Source organism: Eptatretus burgeri, chromosome 15 (genome assembly GCF_056783735.1).
Source record: "Eptatretus burgeri isolate ZD-2024b chromosome 15, Ebu_testis_v1, whole genome shotgun sequence".
Classification (NCBI taxonomy): Eukaryota; Metazoa; Chordata; class Myxini; order Myxiniformes; family Myxinidae; genus Eptatretus; species Eptatretus burgeri.
Genome location: NC_140975.1, coordinates 65,289,416 through 65,309,666, shown reverse-complemented (window position 1 = coordinate 65,309,666; position 20,251 = coordinate 65,289,416). Strand labels below are relative to the sequence as shown.

General features: G+C 43.3%; 1 protein-coding gene across 1 annotated transcript in view; it reads left to right on the top strand.

Annotated features, from left to right (window-relative positions):
- LOC147012359 (uncharacterized) overlaps positions 1-10,269 on the top strand; it is a 43,172-nt gene extending 32,903 nt beyond the window's left edge. The window contains exons 7-9 of the mRNA XM_085856380.1: positions 3,175-3,318; positions 3,629-3,734; positions 9,506-10,269. Of these exons, the coding sequence (XP_085712506.1) occupies positions 3,175-3,318; positions 3,629-3,734; positions 9,506-10,246 (991 nt within the window). The 3' untranslated portion in view covers positions 10,247-10,269. The remainder of the gene's footprint in view (positions 1-3,174; positions 3,319-3,628; positions 3,735-9,505) is intronic.
- Positions 10,270-20,251: the final 9,982 nt, after the last annotated feature.

The window sequence follows — 20,251 nt, the reverse complement described above, 5'->3', positions numbered from 1 at the left end:
GGTATACTGTGTCGGAGTGGTGACCCGTCTTCGATTGTGCCCAATAACCAAGGAGACTGCTTGAGCAGCACCAATGCTCTGCATCGAGTATGGTCCCAATCTCCTCTCCTGTTATTGTTGTAATATTTTATGGGTGTTTCAAAAAGATTGATACAACTTTGACTTACTGCCACTTCTTTGTTTTTTGACCGAAACCATTTTCCTTTTCAGGGCTTGGTGGTGTTGTCATGTTATTCGTTCCCTGGGATTTCTCGCTCCGGAGCTCAACTATGCCATTGACAGTGCAGCAGAAGACAAAAATGTGCATTCAACGTATTGTGAAACATTTGGAGCTCAAGGGTACAGTGCACAACCAGAGCAAGGGCAACAGTGGCAGGTCAGCATCAGTAACCAAAAATCAAGCCAACATCGACGCCATGCAGGTTTCTGCAGTGGACAGTCACAAGAAGTCCCACCGCCATTGCTCCCGGGAGCTAAGCATCAAACCAACATCAGTCTGGTGTATCCTCACTAAGGAACTGAAGCTTTTCCCATACATCCTCTCTATTAGGCATAAACTGGGTCAAGATGACATGAGAAGGAGACTTGATATGTGCAATTGGCTCAGTGGCAGTACGTGACAGAATCAATTCTTCCTCATCACACACTAGTCGTCCGAATCCGTCCACAACTTTTTGAGATTGTCTGTTCACAGACAAACAAACAGCGGTGAAAACAACCTCCGCCGACCTTTGGTGGTGGGGGTAAAGATACAGAAAAGATATCTGTGCCTATCTAACCCACACTGGATCCTCATCCCAACACAATACCAACTGATTCCAGCAACTGAGCAACAAGCTGTTCATTTCGATTTCTTGTGATTTTCATTTCGATACAAAATCTGAAAACGATCTTAAATCTTCACCTGGGACTCGTGTATGAGGATTTCTGTAAATCACGTGCTGGGAAAGGGCATTGTCGGAGACATCATGGTACAAGAAAGGAAACCTCCAGAAATATTTTGTATTGTGTTAAGAACCAGGTCACAACGTAACGAATAATTAGGATTTTTATAACAGTTTATCACTTTCCTTGGGATTAAGAGAAACTACTGATCGATTCATTAAATATGGTTGTATAATCAAACACTGATTTTATTATATGTTGGATGGATAGTTAAAAATACAAGTCTAATCTCCATAAATATCCTTTGGTACAATCGGTTATGCCAAAATAATCATAAGGCGGATAATGCACTGGATTGTTTGCCATTACCTTTCCCAGTGGTCATCAGGCCAACATATATGTTATATATATATATATATATATATATATATATATATATATATATATATATATATATATATATATATATATATATATATATATATCATTGTTGTTACTAACATTGATGTACATAATAACCTTCTCTTGTGAAAGACATGCTCACCAGCAAATACAAGCAGATTGGACACCTGGCTGAGCCTGCAAAACACCAGGATGACAGTTTATCGTCAGGTCATGAATCAAAGGTGAGTAATATACCTGAAAGGCAAACATTAAAATACAAAGTAAAAATTACTATAATTGTGGTATCTCAGTAAAGAAATACATTGTGATGAAATTTACAAATTGCCATAAATGACGAATTTTATTGAAATACCCCATCAACATCAACATCAACATCATGTTATAACAAACCAAGTCAAAACAGAACCTCAGATGATCCACAAGGAGTCATTATTTGATAATATTTGTTCTTTATCCCTCCAAATGTGATCCAAATCGATGAATCAATCGATTATATCTCAACCTCAATCTCATCCTCAATCCATACTGTGTAGAACCACAACTTCCCCATGTCACATCATTCAACCAATCAACCATCAACTCATTGGAACACATTTCCTCATTGTGGTGACATAATCCACCACGTGGAGAAACCACTCCACAAGATGGCTCTAACCGCAGTATCTCCCTCACAAGTGGTGACATAACAAACATGACACAAACAAACAAATATTCCCTAAACAAGTAGGTACACCTGATCACCTGATCCATCAAAACCCTGATCTGTATTTTTGTATTTAATCATCTTGTGGGGTGGAGGTGGTAAGGGTGGGGGAGGGGGAAGTGGGGGTGGTGGGGGGGGGTTACATAGCCCTGATATTTCATGGGTATCATTTCCATATCCAGCCTAAGTGAACCCAAAGGTTTAAGGATCAACCTCAATGTGTGGATTGGTGACACCTGGACCATCTAAATCAGACAGATTATCCCCTTCCTGAAGATTAGTGAGCCAGCAGTGTTTTTAATCATAGTCTGATATCGATTGGGTGATTCTTCTGAGATTTGTTCAATTACTACAAACATTTACTCCATATTCTTCATATTGTCACCTTCAACCAGATGTGAACTCACAACCTCGATGACGTCACTCCAGTGTCCCCACCACTCGGTCATTAACGTTCTCTGATTAACGAAATTGTGGACATTTGTAATCTGGAATAAAAGTGAAGTTTTGTATAAGTTTAAACAGATATTACAAGTGACTGCACCGTGTTGGGGACGATCCAGTGATAGAATGTTCATGTTTTGAAGCAATTGATGGACTGGCAGGACTTGGTTGAACAAGGGATGATGAAACACACATTTGAGTGAAAATTAACGACACTGTGAGTACGTGCCTCATGATGGGTTCGAATTCATGGCTGTATGGTACAAAGGAGAGAGAGAGTCGAAGAAACCTCATTTTACCTGGAATTTCTCAACGAGGTCGAACACGCGTTGTCGTGTGAACACAGGACGAGTCCTTGTGGAAAGGGAAACATTAATAACAAGTTGATACAAAAATGTTTAAACAAAACTCCGAGTGAAACATCTCTTTGAACAATTACTGATCCTGAAAAAAAGAGAAAAATTGATTTACAGTTTTGTTTGAGATTATTTTTTCATTTTTTTTTTAATGATCTGTAATTAATTATTATTAAAATATCTAATTTTTATTTTAATGTTGGGTGAATTTACTAAAGATTGATAATGAATGTAAACTTCGACTGAGAAGACATCATAACATTGATCAACGTGAACTGATGACATCAAGATGAACAGGATTGATAGTATGAGCATAAACATTATTTTATTAATTACTAGCCAAGTTCTGTAGTGCTTCCGAGATGCGTGCACCACATGTAGTGGCACGCAAGGAACACGACGACACACTGCGGAAAAGGAGAGCCAATGGAAAAGCAACGTGAGCATGTCAAAGGGTGTTACTCTAACCTTTGCTCCCCGAAGCCCCACCTGGCTCAAGGCCCATAAAAACCCTGACGTTCCAGCGTTTGCAGCTGAATCACACACTAAGGGATCAGAACCTGAACAAAAGTTGCCTACCTTCCTGCCTGTCTGTAGCGAGACGGAGAATGGAGCGAGATGGGTTGCGCTGGGAAAATGTTCCAAGGGCAAACAGCAGCATGAGATCCTTAGGACGCAGCGGCTACAGACTGACACACAAATCTTTCCTATATTCTAATTCATCAACTTAAGATGCACAAGAGAGCGCTAAAAAGGCAATCAGCAATTACCCTCTTGACCTGTCTGGGAAAGGGATTGATATGCAGAACACACTATTACTCTCGCGCTTATGCAGCACACGCCAAACCTCCCCTGACATACCACATCCGCACACCAACTGCATTCCCTTCCTTCTCTTCCCTCCACTTTGGGACCAATGTAAGCCCCCTGGCTTGCATCTGGTGAGCGAGAGGCCACAGATAAGACTCAAACTTATTGTCTCACTTTCTCTCTAATTTCCCCAGAGTGAGTGTAGGATGCCTGACTTGTGTTTAAATAAGTTAAGATTGCGTGAGGGGTTCTTTCGTGGTTAGGGGTTAAGTTATGTTATTTGTGTCACTGCATTCTGAACATACTTGTGAATATTGCCAATAGGTCAGGTCAGGTATGGGAGCATGTGCCAGAACAGCGCGTCGCTGCGTCCACTTTCCACCGGTACTCCAGGGGCCTCCGTCTGGCCATCCCCCAGGCAGATGCCAGGGCCATCCCCATCTCCTTGAGATGATGGTCAACCTGCTGCAACCATGAGGCACGTGGTCGGCCCACTGGCCTCCTCCACTCATGAGACTCCCTCGCTGAGAGAATCTGGTGAGCAGGATCAGCGTCAGGAAAACGAGCCACATGTCCAGACAGCCACAACTGACGCTCACGGACTATGCAGGTAACAAATCTCATCCGAGTCTCTCTCAGCAACCGCTCGTTGGACACAAAATCTGACCAGTGATAGCCAAGGATTCTGCGAAGAGACATGGTACCAAAGGAATTAAGTCTCCATCTCAGATCCTTGGTCAGAGTCCAAGTCTCGCACCCATAGAGCAAGACTGGAAGTACCAAGGACCTGAAGACTCGGACTTTCGTCCTCCCGCACAGGTACCGGCAGCGCCACACCCCATGATCCAGTGAATCCATGACTCCCCAGGCCCGACCCAGACGTCTATTGACCTCTGACTCACAGCCAGCAGAGACATGAATATCACTGCCAAGGTAAGTGAATCTCTCCACGACCTCAACATCCTCACCACAAACAGGCACAGACAGGACAGCAGCATCCAAGATGTCACCGAAAGCCTGGATCTTAGTTTTGACCCAAGAAACCCGTAATCCCAATGGCTCCGACTCCTCATTCAGCACCTCGAGGGCCCCCAAGAGGATGTCTAAAGTCTCCGCAAAGATGACTGCATCATCTGCAAAATCAAGGTCCGAGATCTTGACATTGCCAAACGATGCACCGCAACTTGATCTCTCCGACATCCTCCCTAAAATCCAGTCCATACAAGTGCTGAAAAGTGTGGGGGCAAGTACACATCCCTGATGAACTCCAGTAACAACTGGAAATAAGTCAGAGATGGTACCACCACACTTCACAGCACTCTCAGTACCAGAGTAGAGTTCAGACATCAGATCGATCAGTTTTGGTGGCACCCCACGAAGACCAAGAATCCTCCAGAGGACATCCCGATTCACTGAATCGAACGCTTTACAGAGTTCAACTTAGGCTGCAAGCAGCCCCTGCCGAAACTCTCGTCTGCGTTCGGTGAGGACACGAAGTGCAAGGATACGGTCAATCGTTGACCTCTTTGGTGTAAAGCCTGACTGCTCTGGACGCTGGTGCTCAAGCAGATGGTGGCGAACCCTATCAAGAATTATCCGAGCAAAGACCTTGCCCGGCACTGAGAGCAGCGTCACCCCTCGGTAGTTGTTGCAGTCTTGGCGATCACCCTTCCCTTTCCAGAGAGGGACAACAAGGCCCCTCTTCCAGTCAGTTGGGATGATGCCTGTGTTCCAGGCAGAGCACAAAACTGCATGCAACGACACGAGTGCAGCATTTCCACCAGCCTTGAGAAGTTCGGCATGGATGCCACAGATCCCTGGAGCTTTGCCCTGTTTCAACTGGTTCACCGCAGCCCGTGTTTCCACAAGCGAAGGTGGACCACATTTGATTCGAGGGTCAGCAACAGGGATTGTAACACCCTTGACGTCCAACTCGACAGCTGGGGGATCAGCCTGGTACAACCTCTCAAAGTAACCGGCCCAGCGGGCCTTCACTTCAGACTCCTCTGTCAAGAGCCTACCACTCTCTGTGCGAACTGCAGTGCTCCGAGGGATGGGCTTGGATGAACGTAATGCGCAAATTCCCCTGTAAGCGGGACGAGAATCACCTGTCCACAGGTGATGCTCTACCCCCTCACAGATTCCTCGCACATAAGCCTCCTTGTCCACCCTCAGTGCACGTACAGTTTTACGCCTCAGCTCCCTGAACAGCTCAGCTCTGCCATTCAGCCTGGCCCTGCGACTCTGGTCAATGGTATCCAGTGTCCCTTGAGAGACAAAATTCTTCTTTGCCCTGCAGTGAGCTCCAAGGCATCCATCGGCAACATCAAGGACGGTGGTCTTGAAGGCGCTCCACAACTCTTCAGGACCCCCCAAAGCCCCCAGACCCCCCAAGTGTCCACTCAGCCTGTTCGCAAACTCCTCAGCTACTCTCTCATCACTGAGCTTGGCAACATCCAGCCTAGCCTGGGATGGTACCATTCTCCAGGATTTAAGGTGCAGCTTTAGAGTTGCTACAACAAGCCTGTGGTCAGTATTGAGGAATTGAGCACTCCGGTAGACCCTGCAGTTCTGGATCATCCTCCAACGACCGTAAATGAGGACATGGTCAATCTCTTTTGCCACACCGCCAGCGTTGGAATACCAAGTCCAGCGATGAGCTTGTGGGCGCTGAAACCATGAACCAGCCACCCTAAGTCCATGACTTCTTGCAAAGTCAAGGAACTTAGTGCTATTCTGGTTCATAGTTCCTGACCCATGGGGACCAACACACACCTCATAACCATCCCTATCAGTTCCAGTCGATGCATTGAAATCCCCCAAGACTAGAAGTGTATCTCGTCTGGGGCACTGATCAACCACAGACTCGAGTGTGGCGTAGAATGCATCCTTCACGGTGAGATCACTCGCCTCAGTCGGAGCATAAACAGAGACCAGGGAAATGACACCTAAGGAGTGATGAAACCTTAATCTCATAATACGCTCGTTGACCGGTGTTACCTCAATTATCATTGGGGTCAGCTTATTGGACACAGCTACAGCAACTCCTTGGGTATGGTAACCATCAGAGCGACCAGTCCAATAGTAGGTGTAACCACCCACCATTATCTCGCCGCAATCCGGTCTCCGAACCTCAGAGAGAGCTGCAATCCCGATGTCCAAACGCTTGAGCTCAGATGATAACAGAGACAGGTGATCATCCTCTCTTAGGGATAGGACATTCCAGGCACCCACCCGAAGGGACCGCCTCAGGTTAACCCAAGGAGACCGCCGTCTGGTGGACGACACCTCAGCACCACTCCGACACACTCTCCCGCAATCTGACCCAGGGATGTTACCCCGTGGTTTCCCTCCTATCATCAAAGATTGGGGGTCCCGAAGGCTTTGCCCCAATCCCGTCATCCGGTGAGCTGCCCTGCGAAGGGAAGCTGCGTAGGAGGTACTCCCACGGAGTGGGTTTTCAGATTTTTTTGCGTTTTTGCGTTTTGCGGAATGAAGGGTTTTACGGTGGCCGGAGTGCAAATCCTGCCACCAACCTCCTAATAAGAAGTAACCCAACTGCAGGAGGACGTCCGCAGACACAGTTGGGCACTAGATGTGGATGGCCGTTGGCTCACAAGGAGCTCCTCCGCCCTTTGACAGGTTTTGTTTTTAATCCTGCTGGGTGTCCATATCCAAACACCCCCCTCACCAGAAAACCTGGTGGGGGAGACGGTTTAGTCGCCGACAACCCGACCATGGAACAGGTTAGTACAGGTTTACATGGTACCTGTAGCAGGTCACAGATCGAACCTGACCTGACATGATTGCCAATAAATACACGCCTTTCTTGAATCCTTTATAAATTGCTTCCAACATGCTCGGATGTCCGTTTCCCCATTGTTTAAACATAGCGTATGTAAAAGATATATGGGAAGTTATACCCCATTGATTCGCTGCGCTAGTTCAGCCGAATTCCCACCTACGCTTTTGCTTGGTTGTACGTAATAAGTAGACAGAGTGGGAAGTCGATAGCACGGTTCCCTAGTTGGGACAACTAAATCACCGGTGAGGTAACATGATTACTGTGCATGAGGACCCTGCGAGATTTAGTTTCCTCAACCGGCATGCCGGCTTCAGGGTCGGAAGTCGCGGAGCGGGTCCGAGCCTCGCCTTCGTGAGCCCCATGCTCCCCTGAACACAGAACAATATCAAATGAACATTTCCACAGAGCGGGACCATGAACCATGAATCATCTGAAAGTGATATTGATAAAAAGTTTCCATCAAGACCACATTGGTACCTGAGGATTGACTTATTGCCTTGATAAGATGTAATGAGGTTTTTTCTTTTTATTGTTTCGTGATTATAAATCTGATCTATCACACCTTCCATCACGGTCCACTTGCATCACCCTGTTTCATTAATTAGAATGAATAATTCTAAAATTAAAAATATACTCAATGATTTAAGAAACCATTGCAGACAAAAAAAAATTGTTGCATTCCTGCTGCTGAGAAATAGCCGGTGAAATGGGACGTCTTTATTCAGGCCTGAAAAAGTTGGAATTTTGATTTTCAAATTAGCAATTAAATAATTTGTACAAAAAAATTTGTATTTTCTTTGTTGATATTGAAGTTGTGTGGATCGGAGGGAACAGGTTTACGGCTTCCGTGATCTTTTCCTTTCAGCTTGTTTTCTGAGTTCCACATAATTCATGTTCTGTGAGCATTTGATGACCCAATTGGGTAGATTGATGTCCCCACGACAATCTACTCCATTTATATCTACTTTCAGTCCTGCAGTACTTCATGTTTTATAAATACAATTTACCAGGAATGAGACTTCACAAACAATGTTACTAACGGGGTAAATAATATCTGGAGAAGCTTTTATGACGTTTCTCAAAAGGGAAAGATCTCTACAGGGCGTTAACATGGAGCACCACCCAAAAGGTGGATGATCACCTGTATGGATTTTATAACTTCACTTTAATTCAGCAACAAACAGCCTTTCACAAGTGTGATGTATCATTCTACGCAGGGAGGGGTCATCAGCAAATTGATAAAATTTACTTTTCTTCAACATTATAATCTCATTCCAGCATTTAACTTCATCTAACTACACATATACATCCCTTAACTCAGGCATTTCACATGTCATAAATAGTCTTACAGGTTGTTGTCTCTTCCCTGGTCCCCCGTCACTCCGATATACTCCTCAGATTATGGATTTAGTGATGAATTGTTCAGAGTATTCACTGTGTGAGTCACCATTGAGATAATTTGTTTTTGGGCGGGTAGGGGAGGGGGGAAGGGGGGTTCATGATTCAAATATGCATTGATACAGGTGTCCTGCTATAAAAATTAACTTTCACTTTTGAAAATTCAGAAATTACATCAGAGCGAGATTTATTTTGATTGTAGCATGGATTGTGTGGAGTTGATCAGTGTTTGTGGAAGGAGGAGGTTAGGGATGTATTTATTTATGTGTTTACCTGACTCTTCATGGGTAAAATAATACAGTCATATAATTGCTATTTGGTACAATTCTAGCATTTATTGAATATGCAAAAGTGGATAAAATTATTTACTGATCAACAAAATATTTTATTTCTTGATGCCTGGTATCAGGCATCAATGAAGAGAACAGGGGACAAAGGGTCTGCAGATTCAAAATGGGGTTAGGAGAAATAAGGAGAATCTTGAGAGATGTAATGGGGTGGGAAATAAGGGAGGGTCACCAAAGGGTCATAATCCACCCCCCTTCTCCGGCCCTCCCCCCTACCTCACCATCCGACCCCATCCTCTTCACTAATAAGTAAATTACCTCTTTTAAAGATGATTCTGCAAGTTATCTGAAGGAATATTTTTAAAAACTTATCAGACTTAATATTCTGTATCTACCACAAAACCTGCTCCAGTCTCTCCCGAATAGAGTGTTTAATAAGCTAAGCAGACTAACATATCTGGATCTGGAAAGGAACAAGCTGCAGTCTCTCCCTAATGGAGTGTTTAATAAACTAAGCAGACTAACATATCTGGATCTGGAAAGCAACAAGCTGCAGTCTCTCCCTAATGGAGTGTTTAATAAACTAAGCAGACGAACATATCTGGATCTGGAAAGCAACAAGCTCCAGTCTCTCCCTAATGGAGTGTTTAATAAACTAAGCAGACTAACATATCTGGATCTGGAAAGCAACAAGCTGCAGTCTCTCCCTAATGGAGTGTTTAATACACTAAGCAGACTAACATATCTGGATCTGGAAAGCAACAAGCTCCAGTCTCTCCCTAATGGAGTGTTTAATAAACTAAGCAGACTAACATATCTGGATGTGGAAAGCAACAAGCTTCAGTCCATTCCGAGTGGAGTTTTTGATAAACTTACACAACTGATAAAGCTTGAACTGGATAGTAATGAACTAAAGTTCCTACCCATTGGAATCTTTGATAAACTCACAAAGCTAACACATCTGGAGCTGCAAGTCAATCAGCTGCAGTCTCTCCCTAACGGAGTGTTTGATAAACTAACACAACTGACAATCCTGTATCTGAACAATAACCAGCTCCAGTCTCTCCCAAGTGGAGTGTTTGATAAACTAATTAAACTCCAAAAGCTCATCTTGTACACAAACCAGTTGATTCTGTTCCTGATTCCAATTTAAAATCCTTTCTTCACAATCCTTTGTTTTTCCCTCACAAATTACTTTAAAGATTTATAATGTTTAAAAAATGTTATTAATTATTGATGTTCAAACTTTGTTTTCCATTTTATCACATTGCTGAATTAATCTCAAGTTTTCATTTTCAAGATTGTTTAATAAACTTCATATGAGTTTGATGATGAACTATTTAACATATTTTCTTCAAGATGATAATTAAATAATGTTGAAGGTTTGACATTCTGAACATAATGAGGTTCCTCTGATCTCATCCTTCAATTAAGAGAGAGTACACATCAAGTTGGGAAAAATCATCCAAAGTGTTTAATGGTGGACTGTGGGGTAAGTTGAGCCAAGAATCAACTTACCCCATGTTCTTATCACTGATGCTAGAATAATTTTCGTGTTTTAAATTGTTGTTTTTTTAAACATGAATATTAGGGAGTGAATGGGAGGGCGTTTTCCTGCAGAAAGTTTTGGGTCGAGTGGACTCTAAGGACACCATTTTTGTACCAAATCGAAAGGACGAAGAATATTTTTCCAAGGGATGACTGTCAATAAACTACCAAAGCCAAATACAGTCGGAAGATCTGCCCGACGATCTTGTCAACTGTTGTTTCAAACAAGCATCAAGCTAAGCAGATGGATTCTACAGTTTTATGCATCAATTCCCTGAACAGCTCAGCTCTGTCATTAAGCCTGGCTCTGTGACTCTGGTCAATGGTATTCAGTGTCCCTTGAGACAAAATTATTCTTCACCTTACGGTGATTTCCAACACATCCACCGGCAACATCATTGATGGTGGTCTTGTAGGAACTCCACAACTCTTCAGGATTCCCCAAAGCACCCAGACCCCTCAAAACCCTACTCAGCCTGTTTGCAAACTCCTCAGCTACCCTCTCATCCTTGAGCTTGCCAACATCCAGCCAAGGCTGAGATGGTACCATTCTCCCTCTCCCTGAGTTAAGCTGAAAGTTCAGTTGCTACAACAAGCCCTTGGTCAGTTTTGAGGAACTGAGCACTCCAGTATACTCTGCAGTTCTGGATCATCCTTCAGTGACCATCAACAAGCACATGGTCTATCTCTTTTGCCACTAGGAATGAGGAACAGACTTCAGCTGGTTTACGTGCAGATACAGTGTTGTTAGTTGGGTGAGTTTATCAAACACTCCATTAGGGAGAGACTGGAGCTGGTTATCACTCAGAGCCAACTCTGTGAGTTGAGCAAGGTTATCAAACAATCCGTCAGGGAGAGATTGGAGGTGGTTGCGATGCAGACACATTTCTGTGAGTTGAGTTAGTTTATCAAACACTTCACTGGGAAGATATTTTAATTGTAATTTTTATGAAATTTGCAAAGGTCGCTGAAACGTCATAATCACCCCCACCCCTCCTCCAACCCACCAATCATCATTAATAAGTCAATTACCTCTTTTAAAGATGATTGTGCAAATTATTTTTTCTCCTGAAGGTATATTTTGATAAACTTATCACACTTAATGTTATGTGTTTGCACCAAAACCAGCTCCAGTCTCTTCCGAGTGGAGCGTTTGATAAACTAATTAAACTCCAAAAGTTCATCCTTGTACACCTCATCAATAGAGTCTGTTCCTGATTCCCATTTAAAATCCTTTCTTTGCAGTCCCCTATTTATCCCTAAAAATCATGTTATCACGTTTAGGATTTATAATTTGCACAAAATGCTGTTAATTATTGATGTTCAAACTTTGTTGTCTGTCCGGTAATAGTTTTATCACATTACTGAATTCATCCCAAGTTTTCCTTTTTAAGATCGTTTAATAAACTTATTATCAGTTTGATGCTGAACTCTTTAATATTGTTGCGGTTCCAGGTTTGAGGTTCACCACAAGGGGAAATCATTCAGGTTCCTCTCGAACACACAGTCCTAAGGCCTGGAGGCACAGATATCTCCACGGTCCCACGGGTTGCGAGTCAACGACGAATGCCAATTGGTATTGCCATTCCTGGAAGGGTCCCACTACCTCGCGTGTTACCTTTCCATTGGATTGGCAATATCAAGGGTGGCTCATGCCCTCAATACATACTTGCCTTATCTTACCTGATCATGTGCAGCCGAGCAAAGCTGTGAAGTATGCACTGGCTAACGTGCAGAGCCATTCGGTTTGGGGTAAAACTTCCTGGCTAACAAACATGTGGACAATGGCATAAATGCCAGAACAATGGTGGAAAGGATGCTACGAGCAGTCTGAATTGCAATAACATAACATTTATAGAAAATATAGTGATAGAAAAGGTATGTGGCACAGTGAAGCCAAGGGGTTTATTTATGAGGAAAATTCATACAGCAGGGACATGCAAGATTGGTGTGGTGCGGCAAAAGACAGTTATACAGCAAGCAAAAGAAACACAGTGCAGAGTTAACCCAATACTAATACTGACACAATCTTACTTATGATAACAAAACAGGTGTCGTCAGGGTCATTCCGAGGAAGGGTAGATTGGGGGAAAGATGACAAAAAGGACAAGGTGGTTTTGACCTCTTTGCTTTCCAGCAGGATTGATGAACCCGCACTGCCCAAATGCTGAGGAGGAGTAAAAGAGGAGGAATATTGGTAGTGTCTAATGTGTGTATTTGTGGAGGTGCAGGTGAGGGTGTGGGTGAGGTGCAAGTAAGGTGCAAGGAGGAAACTGGAAAAGGGTGTGTGTCTATGTGGTCGCTATGAAAGAAACGGCTGTGGGACTTGCCCTCACCAATTGCTCGTAGGCATTCACAGCAGACGAGACGGAAAAAAGAGATTGGACATGTAAGAAGATAGCTCACTTATGTGTGACATTATCTGTGCCTGTAAATGTTTTATCGACTTGCCCTAATGAATGCACTCAGTTTGGTGCCTGGATCGCTCACTTGCTCAACACTTCATACCGCAAACTCCATCAGCAAGCTCTGTCTCTCACACTCCGATCCACTTTTTCCATTCTGCAAGCTCCATTCCAGCTTTCACCACATACTGCCAACCAAGCCAAGAAAGGTCTCTCTCATTGTCTGGAATGCATCGCTTAAATAGTCCCTGGCTAGGGGCGGAGCCTGGATGTGGAACAATCGTGTCATTAGGTGAGTGTCTGAGTTTTATGGCACTCTATTGGTACAATTATCCCATTGATGGCACCACCCACGCAAGGGAACAGCTGTGAAGATGCTACTGTTTGACTTTCAGACGCCCATGCGTTGGACCTTTGTACTCAACATGGCGCCAGTTTCTTCGGCTGCGCTGTCTTTCGTGCACGAACATGCAGTGGACACCCAATGGGGACCACGAGCAAACAGAACATCAGGGCCAGTCATATGATGTCACCTGGCAATTAGTACACACTTGCGCTTTGAGTTATAGATGTCTGAACATCCACGTCCGAAGCCCCCACTGTCGGTACATTGCGCTTCTTCCTCTCGTACTTCAAAAGTGGGGGCAGGCACTTGTGGTGACTGTTGTTGAGGTGATGGCAGAGGTGGTGTGGTGGGTCAGTTGTGGCATGGTGGTTCACTGTGGTTGAGGTGGCATGGTGGTTTGTGGTGGTTGAGGTGACGTAGTTGTCGAGCAATGGCGAATATACAGCGAGCTTGTGTTTCATTACAATGGTGAGGCATGGCAATAAAGGCATCTTGATGTTGTGTGATTGTGGTAGCGTTGGGGGTAGAGCATGGTAAAGGTTGAGTGATGTGCCAGTTTGATTGTGGCGCACGATTCTCACATGCATATGCAAATTAACTGTGTGTGCTTGGCATGCCATCGTGTGCAGAGGATCAAAATGGGAAAAGAATCAGAAAAACATATATCTACCTAATCCCACACAACAAATATTGACCCAAAAAGCCACCACACACAGGAGAGGACTATCTGAAACAAATAATAACAAAATAACTATCTTGGGAAGAGCAAGATGTTGTATGCCTTTGCCCCTGGGGTCACAGTTTGCAGAACTGCCACAATACATTTTCTTCAAGATGATAATTGAAAAATGTTAAATGTTTGATATTCTGAACACATTGAGGTTCCTCGAAATAGTACACTATGGGGTAAGTTGAGCCAGTCACAATGGAGTAAATTAAGCCCCGGATCAACTTACCCCATGTTCTTATCATTTATGATAAATTTGTTCTTCATGTTTTAAATTGTTTTGTTTTTTAATCCCACAACACAAGTAAAATGTCGAAAGATATCATGATGCGAAACCAGAAGAGAATTGTGGTGTCGTTTTGTGGATTCGTAATGTGGTGTCATTCTTACCTTGTTTGTTTGTTGTTTTTTTTGAGATTTCATTCCTCTATGTTTTTCCATTATTAAAAAAAAAAATCCCTTGTTTCTGCTGGTTTTTATTTTTAGGGGGATATTGTTGCAGTTCTGCAAAACCACATGCGTGTAAGGCAGTTGCACCTAACATATAGTGATCCCCCGGCTGTTATTTCATGAGTATTCGTGTAGTTAGACCTTACCCTCATGTCTAGTGGGTTAACGGGATGAAGTGCGTTGTGTGGGTCGAATAGCTCGATCTATTAACTATATCTCTCGGTCTCTATATAACTATATAGCTAGGTCTCCGATTCTGATTTCCACTCCAACCCTTTCCTTTTAGCCATGGTACAAGTGAAGCAAGCAAGCACACACACCATGCAAAATCCGATTGAATAGCAAACACACCACGATGCCCTCCGTGGCTTGGAACGACCACCACCAAACTCCCTCCAACGAAGCACGCTACACACTATACAGCACACGCATGGCGTGCCATTATTTCATTCAAATCTGCATGCCAATTTCCAATGGCATCTCACCTTGCTTCACCCCTTGCTCACCAAACTTCACCACTTCGACCACCAAAACCTCCCGCACAACACATCCTGAAAAAATATTCCCGCACCCCCTCGTACCTCTGCATCGTGACAATTCGCCACTAAACAGAGGTGTGTTGCACGACTGGGGCAGTACTCGGACCACGTGATGCAGGGACGAGCAACGTACATTAATAGCACCAACCACATCTCGCCAAGGATGCACCAGGTGAGCACGCGGGATTGATACAATCCTCGTCCAGTTGCCAGAACACGGCAAGATGGGCGGCGAGGAGGGTTTGTGGGAAGGACGATCCGGGAGTTTGGTACGGGGTCAGGGTGTGCATTTTGGCTCATGGGAAGGGGCCCTTGGGTAGCGGGTTTGCCTTGCTGTTCGGCATTCAGACTGCACTCAGAGCACTTCAGTGTCAGGGTGTCACCTCATACCCTATGATGAGTCAGGAGCTCTGGGCCCTGGAGAGCCAGATGGGCAAATGAGACCACTTCCGGCCACGAGAATCTGGCAGGGCATGGCTCGGGCCACTGTGGCCCAATCGAGGAGCGGGATTCGGGTCACAGTATATCGCCTTCGAGTCGTCACCCCACTCTTCACCCGAGGCTTATGAAAGGAGGAGCGTGGAGCCACTCACTCTCTACTTCTCACTCTTCTTCTTTGCTCCTCTCTGCACTGCATTGGCTGCTCCTCGTTGCCTCTGCCCTTCGCTGGCTCTTCACTCCTGGTTGGTGTGCAACTGAGATGTTCTTCTTCTTGAGGACCAGTGCCGAGCACACATTGCCACGAGCCCTGGCAAAGTGATTAAGCCAGAGATGACGTGCCAACTCTCGAGGTGGGAATGCTCAAGCGGAGCATCCCATGGAGGTACACGCTACACTCACAGACCTATGCATGACTAGGTTAGGGATCTTTCACCTCACGCTTCTTCTCTCCTCTCTCTCTCTTTCCACATCTCTATCTCATCCCCTTTGGATGCACAAAAAATTATCATCACTGACTCGCAATCCCATTTTCCTCTGGCACGACACCACACCCCCCCCATATTGCACTACAACACACCTCCCACTCCCACACCTTAGACACCAGTATTTCTCCCTCCTACCTCTCCCTAAGTGTACTGGATTGCGTTGGTCAGCTGACCACGCCAGGTATTGCGAGGCCGTTTGTTCTCATCTGCTCTCTTTCTTTCTGAACTATATCTAATCTTCCTCGAGTTTGTGTGTGTATGTGATGGCGCCTGTCAGAGCATAAGTTAAGATTGTCAAAGTTCTAACGGGATAAGTCTGCTCTGTCTGCTTTTGTAAATTGCTTGCCTTTTTCTGCACCTCACAAATTCCTTGCTATCTTCTGCTGTACATACAAATAAACCCAATTATCTGTGCCACATACCTTTCCTCGCCTGATTGTAAATAAATGCTTTGTGTATAAATGTTCCCAGCTTGTTTTCGTCTTTTCCTTCATTGATCCAGCATGGTCCGTATCCTGGCTTAGCTGAGATGTTATTCCCCAATGATCTGTTTTACTAGCCGGTACGTTATTGGCAGTTACACTTGGCTGCATCTGATCTGGTAAGGTGATCCGGTTTGAACAAGGCATACCGAGGGAGTGTCCCTTGGTAATTAAACCATGTGACTTTTAGGTAAACGGTATCAGACGGAGGACCGTAAGTCACGTGGTTGAGTTATTAGCATTCACGGTCGATTAGCAACCTGCCCCATCACAAAGTTATTTGTGTGTGATGGTCTGCGATTCCGGAAAGTCTGGTGGGAACCCGAGGTAACTTCCCCCTCGTGGTCTTCTCACCCCCAACCCCAGGCCCGCAACAATACATAAAAGAGTTTAAAAAGAAAGCAAAATTCATGGACACAGATCAGTGAGATAATATACAGGCATCAATGTGCATCACCCACTGAGTTGTATATATAACTGGAGTGAACATGCGGCACGTGCTTCTGGGGCCAAGCAGCCGCCATGTTGGAATACCCTTCCCTCGCTAGAATGTGAGAGGTGCAGGCATTAGGCAGAGCTGAGTGTGATAAGCACTGAATGTCATTGAATTCCGTTGACAGATTGATTCACATTTGTTTCCACATTTCCATTTTTGTTTGCTTGCCTCTGGAGCCTCTGGTAATAATTAGTTAGGGGTTATGGTTAAGGAAATCGTATATATATATATATATATATATATATATATATATATATATATATATATATATATATATATATATATATATATATATATATATATATATATATATATATATATATATATATATATATATAACATATAAACAAATAAACTCGTTGGTTTTAAAAGCTGTCAGGTTTTTCATGTCTATTTTAAATTGTGTGTTACTCCATGAAGATCTGCATTAAATTTACTTTGATACAGATGTTCATGTTGATTTTCAAAGATGTTATTGGAAGGGACAATAAAAAAGTGAATGTTGAGTTACCTGCATGTGCAGCTTTTCAAGGGCAGTGCGGGAGGTGGCCGAATGAATGGGAGCCAGACACAGTTTGCAATCTATCGATATATTACTAAAACTCCCATCTTGTATGTATTTAAATATGTATGTATGTATGTATGTTCCTGAAATACAGCCAAAACGGTAGACGATAGCACAAAATTTTTAGTGCCACCTTACTCACCATTCTCGTGCGGTGTGCAGTATTAAGTTTTGTTCAAATCGGGCAACGAAAAGAATTATTAAAAAATCAATTCCCGATTCAGTCAAGTACTCTTCGGGAGAATTTGATCAATGCAAACAACCTCAGCGGTATAATTCGCTGGAGCTATCTTTTATTTTTTCTTTAAATGATTTTTTTTTATCAACCGCTGTCACAACGGGAACCTAACGGGTTCACGGGTCTCCTAGTATAATATAATAATAATATTATTAACATCGATAAACATTTCAAAATCTTATTTAATATAAAATTAAGTTCCCTTACTTGTGACAAGTGATGCTTTTGGTCACTTTTAACTGGTGGGAATACCTGACTGCAGAAGAAAGCACAACAGCACAACTGTTTCACTGACACTTGTGGAGCTGACCAGCTTATGTGGACCAGCTGGTGATACTCACCACCGATCATTTTGATAAAATAATAAAATGCTTTATGTTTCATATATTTTGTTATTTAGGAATAGATTAAATCCATCTCTGTTATCAAATTGTTTGAATACTCGTTTCAGTTAATATGGTGGGGTAGTGGGCTTGCGATCCTTGGGTCCTGAGTTAAAATCCTGCTTAGCTGTTGAATTAATACCAGGTGTGGTTGACTCAGCCAATCATCCTTCCGAGGTCGGCAAAATGAGTACCAGCTTGCTGCTATCCTGCGTCAGAGTGGTGTCCTGTCCAGGATTGTGCTCAATAGCCAAGAAGACTGATTAGGCAGCACCAACGCTCTGCACAGAGTGTGGTCACAATGGATGGATGGATGGTGGGTGGTTTGGATATGTATTGCTTTTGAAATGGCTCTGTCCACTGTCCCCCACCCCCCCCCCCCCTTCACTATCCTGGGCTGGTTTGGTTGAGTCCACATCTACAGTTGATTTGTTTTCAAAATCAAACGATTAATGTTTCATTTATTTTTAAATTTGGTTTGTGTGCACGAGCCCAGAGACAAAGTAACTTTGTCACATTGGAATCACCATCATAGCTTCAGCAGTTGTTGAGGTAGGTCAGGCTACAGTTTTACATTGTTTTGAGAAGCGAAGAAGCACGAGAAGGAGTATATGTTGGCGTTTTAGGGATTTCTCATTGTGACATTTCAGAGATGTATTCTGGCATCTTTTTAAGTCTTGGTAGTTCTTAAAATGCTCGGGAATGAAATTTATGGCTCTTAAATGGATATGACTTCACACCATTGTAGTCTATCATTGTGTACACATTTGAATGGGTGGCCATTTTTTCCAAAAAAAATCCCACTATATTAAATACTACCATATTCCATGATAATAATTAATCTCAAAACAACATGTTTGAGGAATACAAGATCGGGTGTTTTTTTTAAATGAAAGGATCAGGATTTGAATGAAGAACAGAATTCAACTGGTTGGTGTGCAGCCACAGATGTGTGAGTTGTGTTAGTTTATCAAACACTCCATTAGGGACAGACTGGAGCTGGTTGGTACTCAGATACAGATGTGTGAGTTGTGTGAGTTTATCAAACACTCCATCAGGGACAGACTGGAGCTGGTTTTGGTGCAGGCGCAGATCTTTGAGTTGGTTTAGTTTATCAAATACTCCACTGAGAAGAGATTTTTATTCACGTTTTAAATAAATAAACAAATTTAAAATAATTTCACTGCCTTGGAAGTGCAGGGACTATATTATAATTTTGGCTTGGGATTACACTGAATGTACTTTGGAAATTAGGTGAAATTATAATGATGGATACTGGTTATCTTTGTTGCCTTAATATGCATATGTGTACCTGTGATTATGACTATTTGCATATTAACTATTTTACCTGTTATTATCACTATTTCTACATTAACTCTTGCATTGGACATGGAGTGACTTGGTTGAAACCCCTTCTGGTGTACCACTTTCAGTATGGTCAACAATTGGCTTTGTTTTGAGGATGGAATTGTCTTTCTGTTCTTTGCTCATCCTTTTTGTTGCCTCGCTGATACCAAGAGAGCTTTTGGTGTTTCACGCAATGTCATCAAACCTGATTGCTGCTTCCAGTATGTTTACATATTGTAGTGGAGGCTCCATTTTCGTCACTGGCCGTAATGTCAAATTTTCCTGAAATCGGGATCTGCTGGATTAAAGCACCAAATTTATTAGTTGTTCCTTTAGGAATGGAGATCAATTCCAGAAGGGGTGCCCAAAAATCTGAGCACTCTGAGCCATTCGTGGATCTACATATTGCTATGTTTGTGGGGTATATGGAGGAACTTCATAGTAAAGGTCGGATTGTATGGTGGAGCATGGTCCGTGGATGAGTAGGAGACATCTCGATGAAATGTAAGAAGGGAAACTGTGAGCTTAAGTTGTTACATGCCACCGAATGGGGTGTTGTGTTAATTAGGTCGGGATTAAGGCCAATTTCTCCCAAAATGTGATTTCCCGCATGACCGTTTCCAATATTTGTGCATTTACAAGACTGGTGATAAAAAGGAATCATGTCCTTAAAACAACAACAACCGTGCTGAACGTCCCAAGCAGG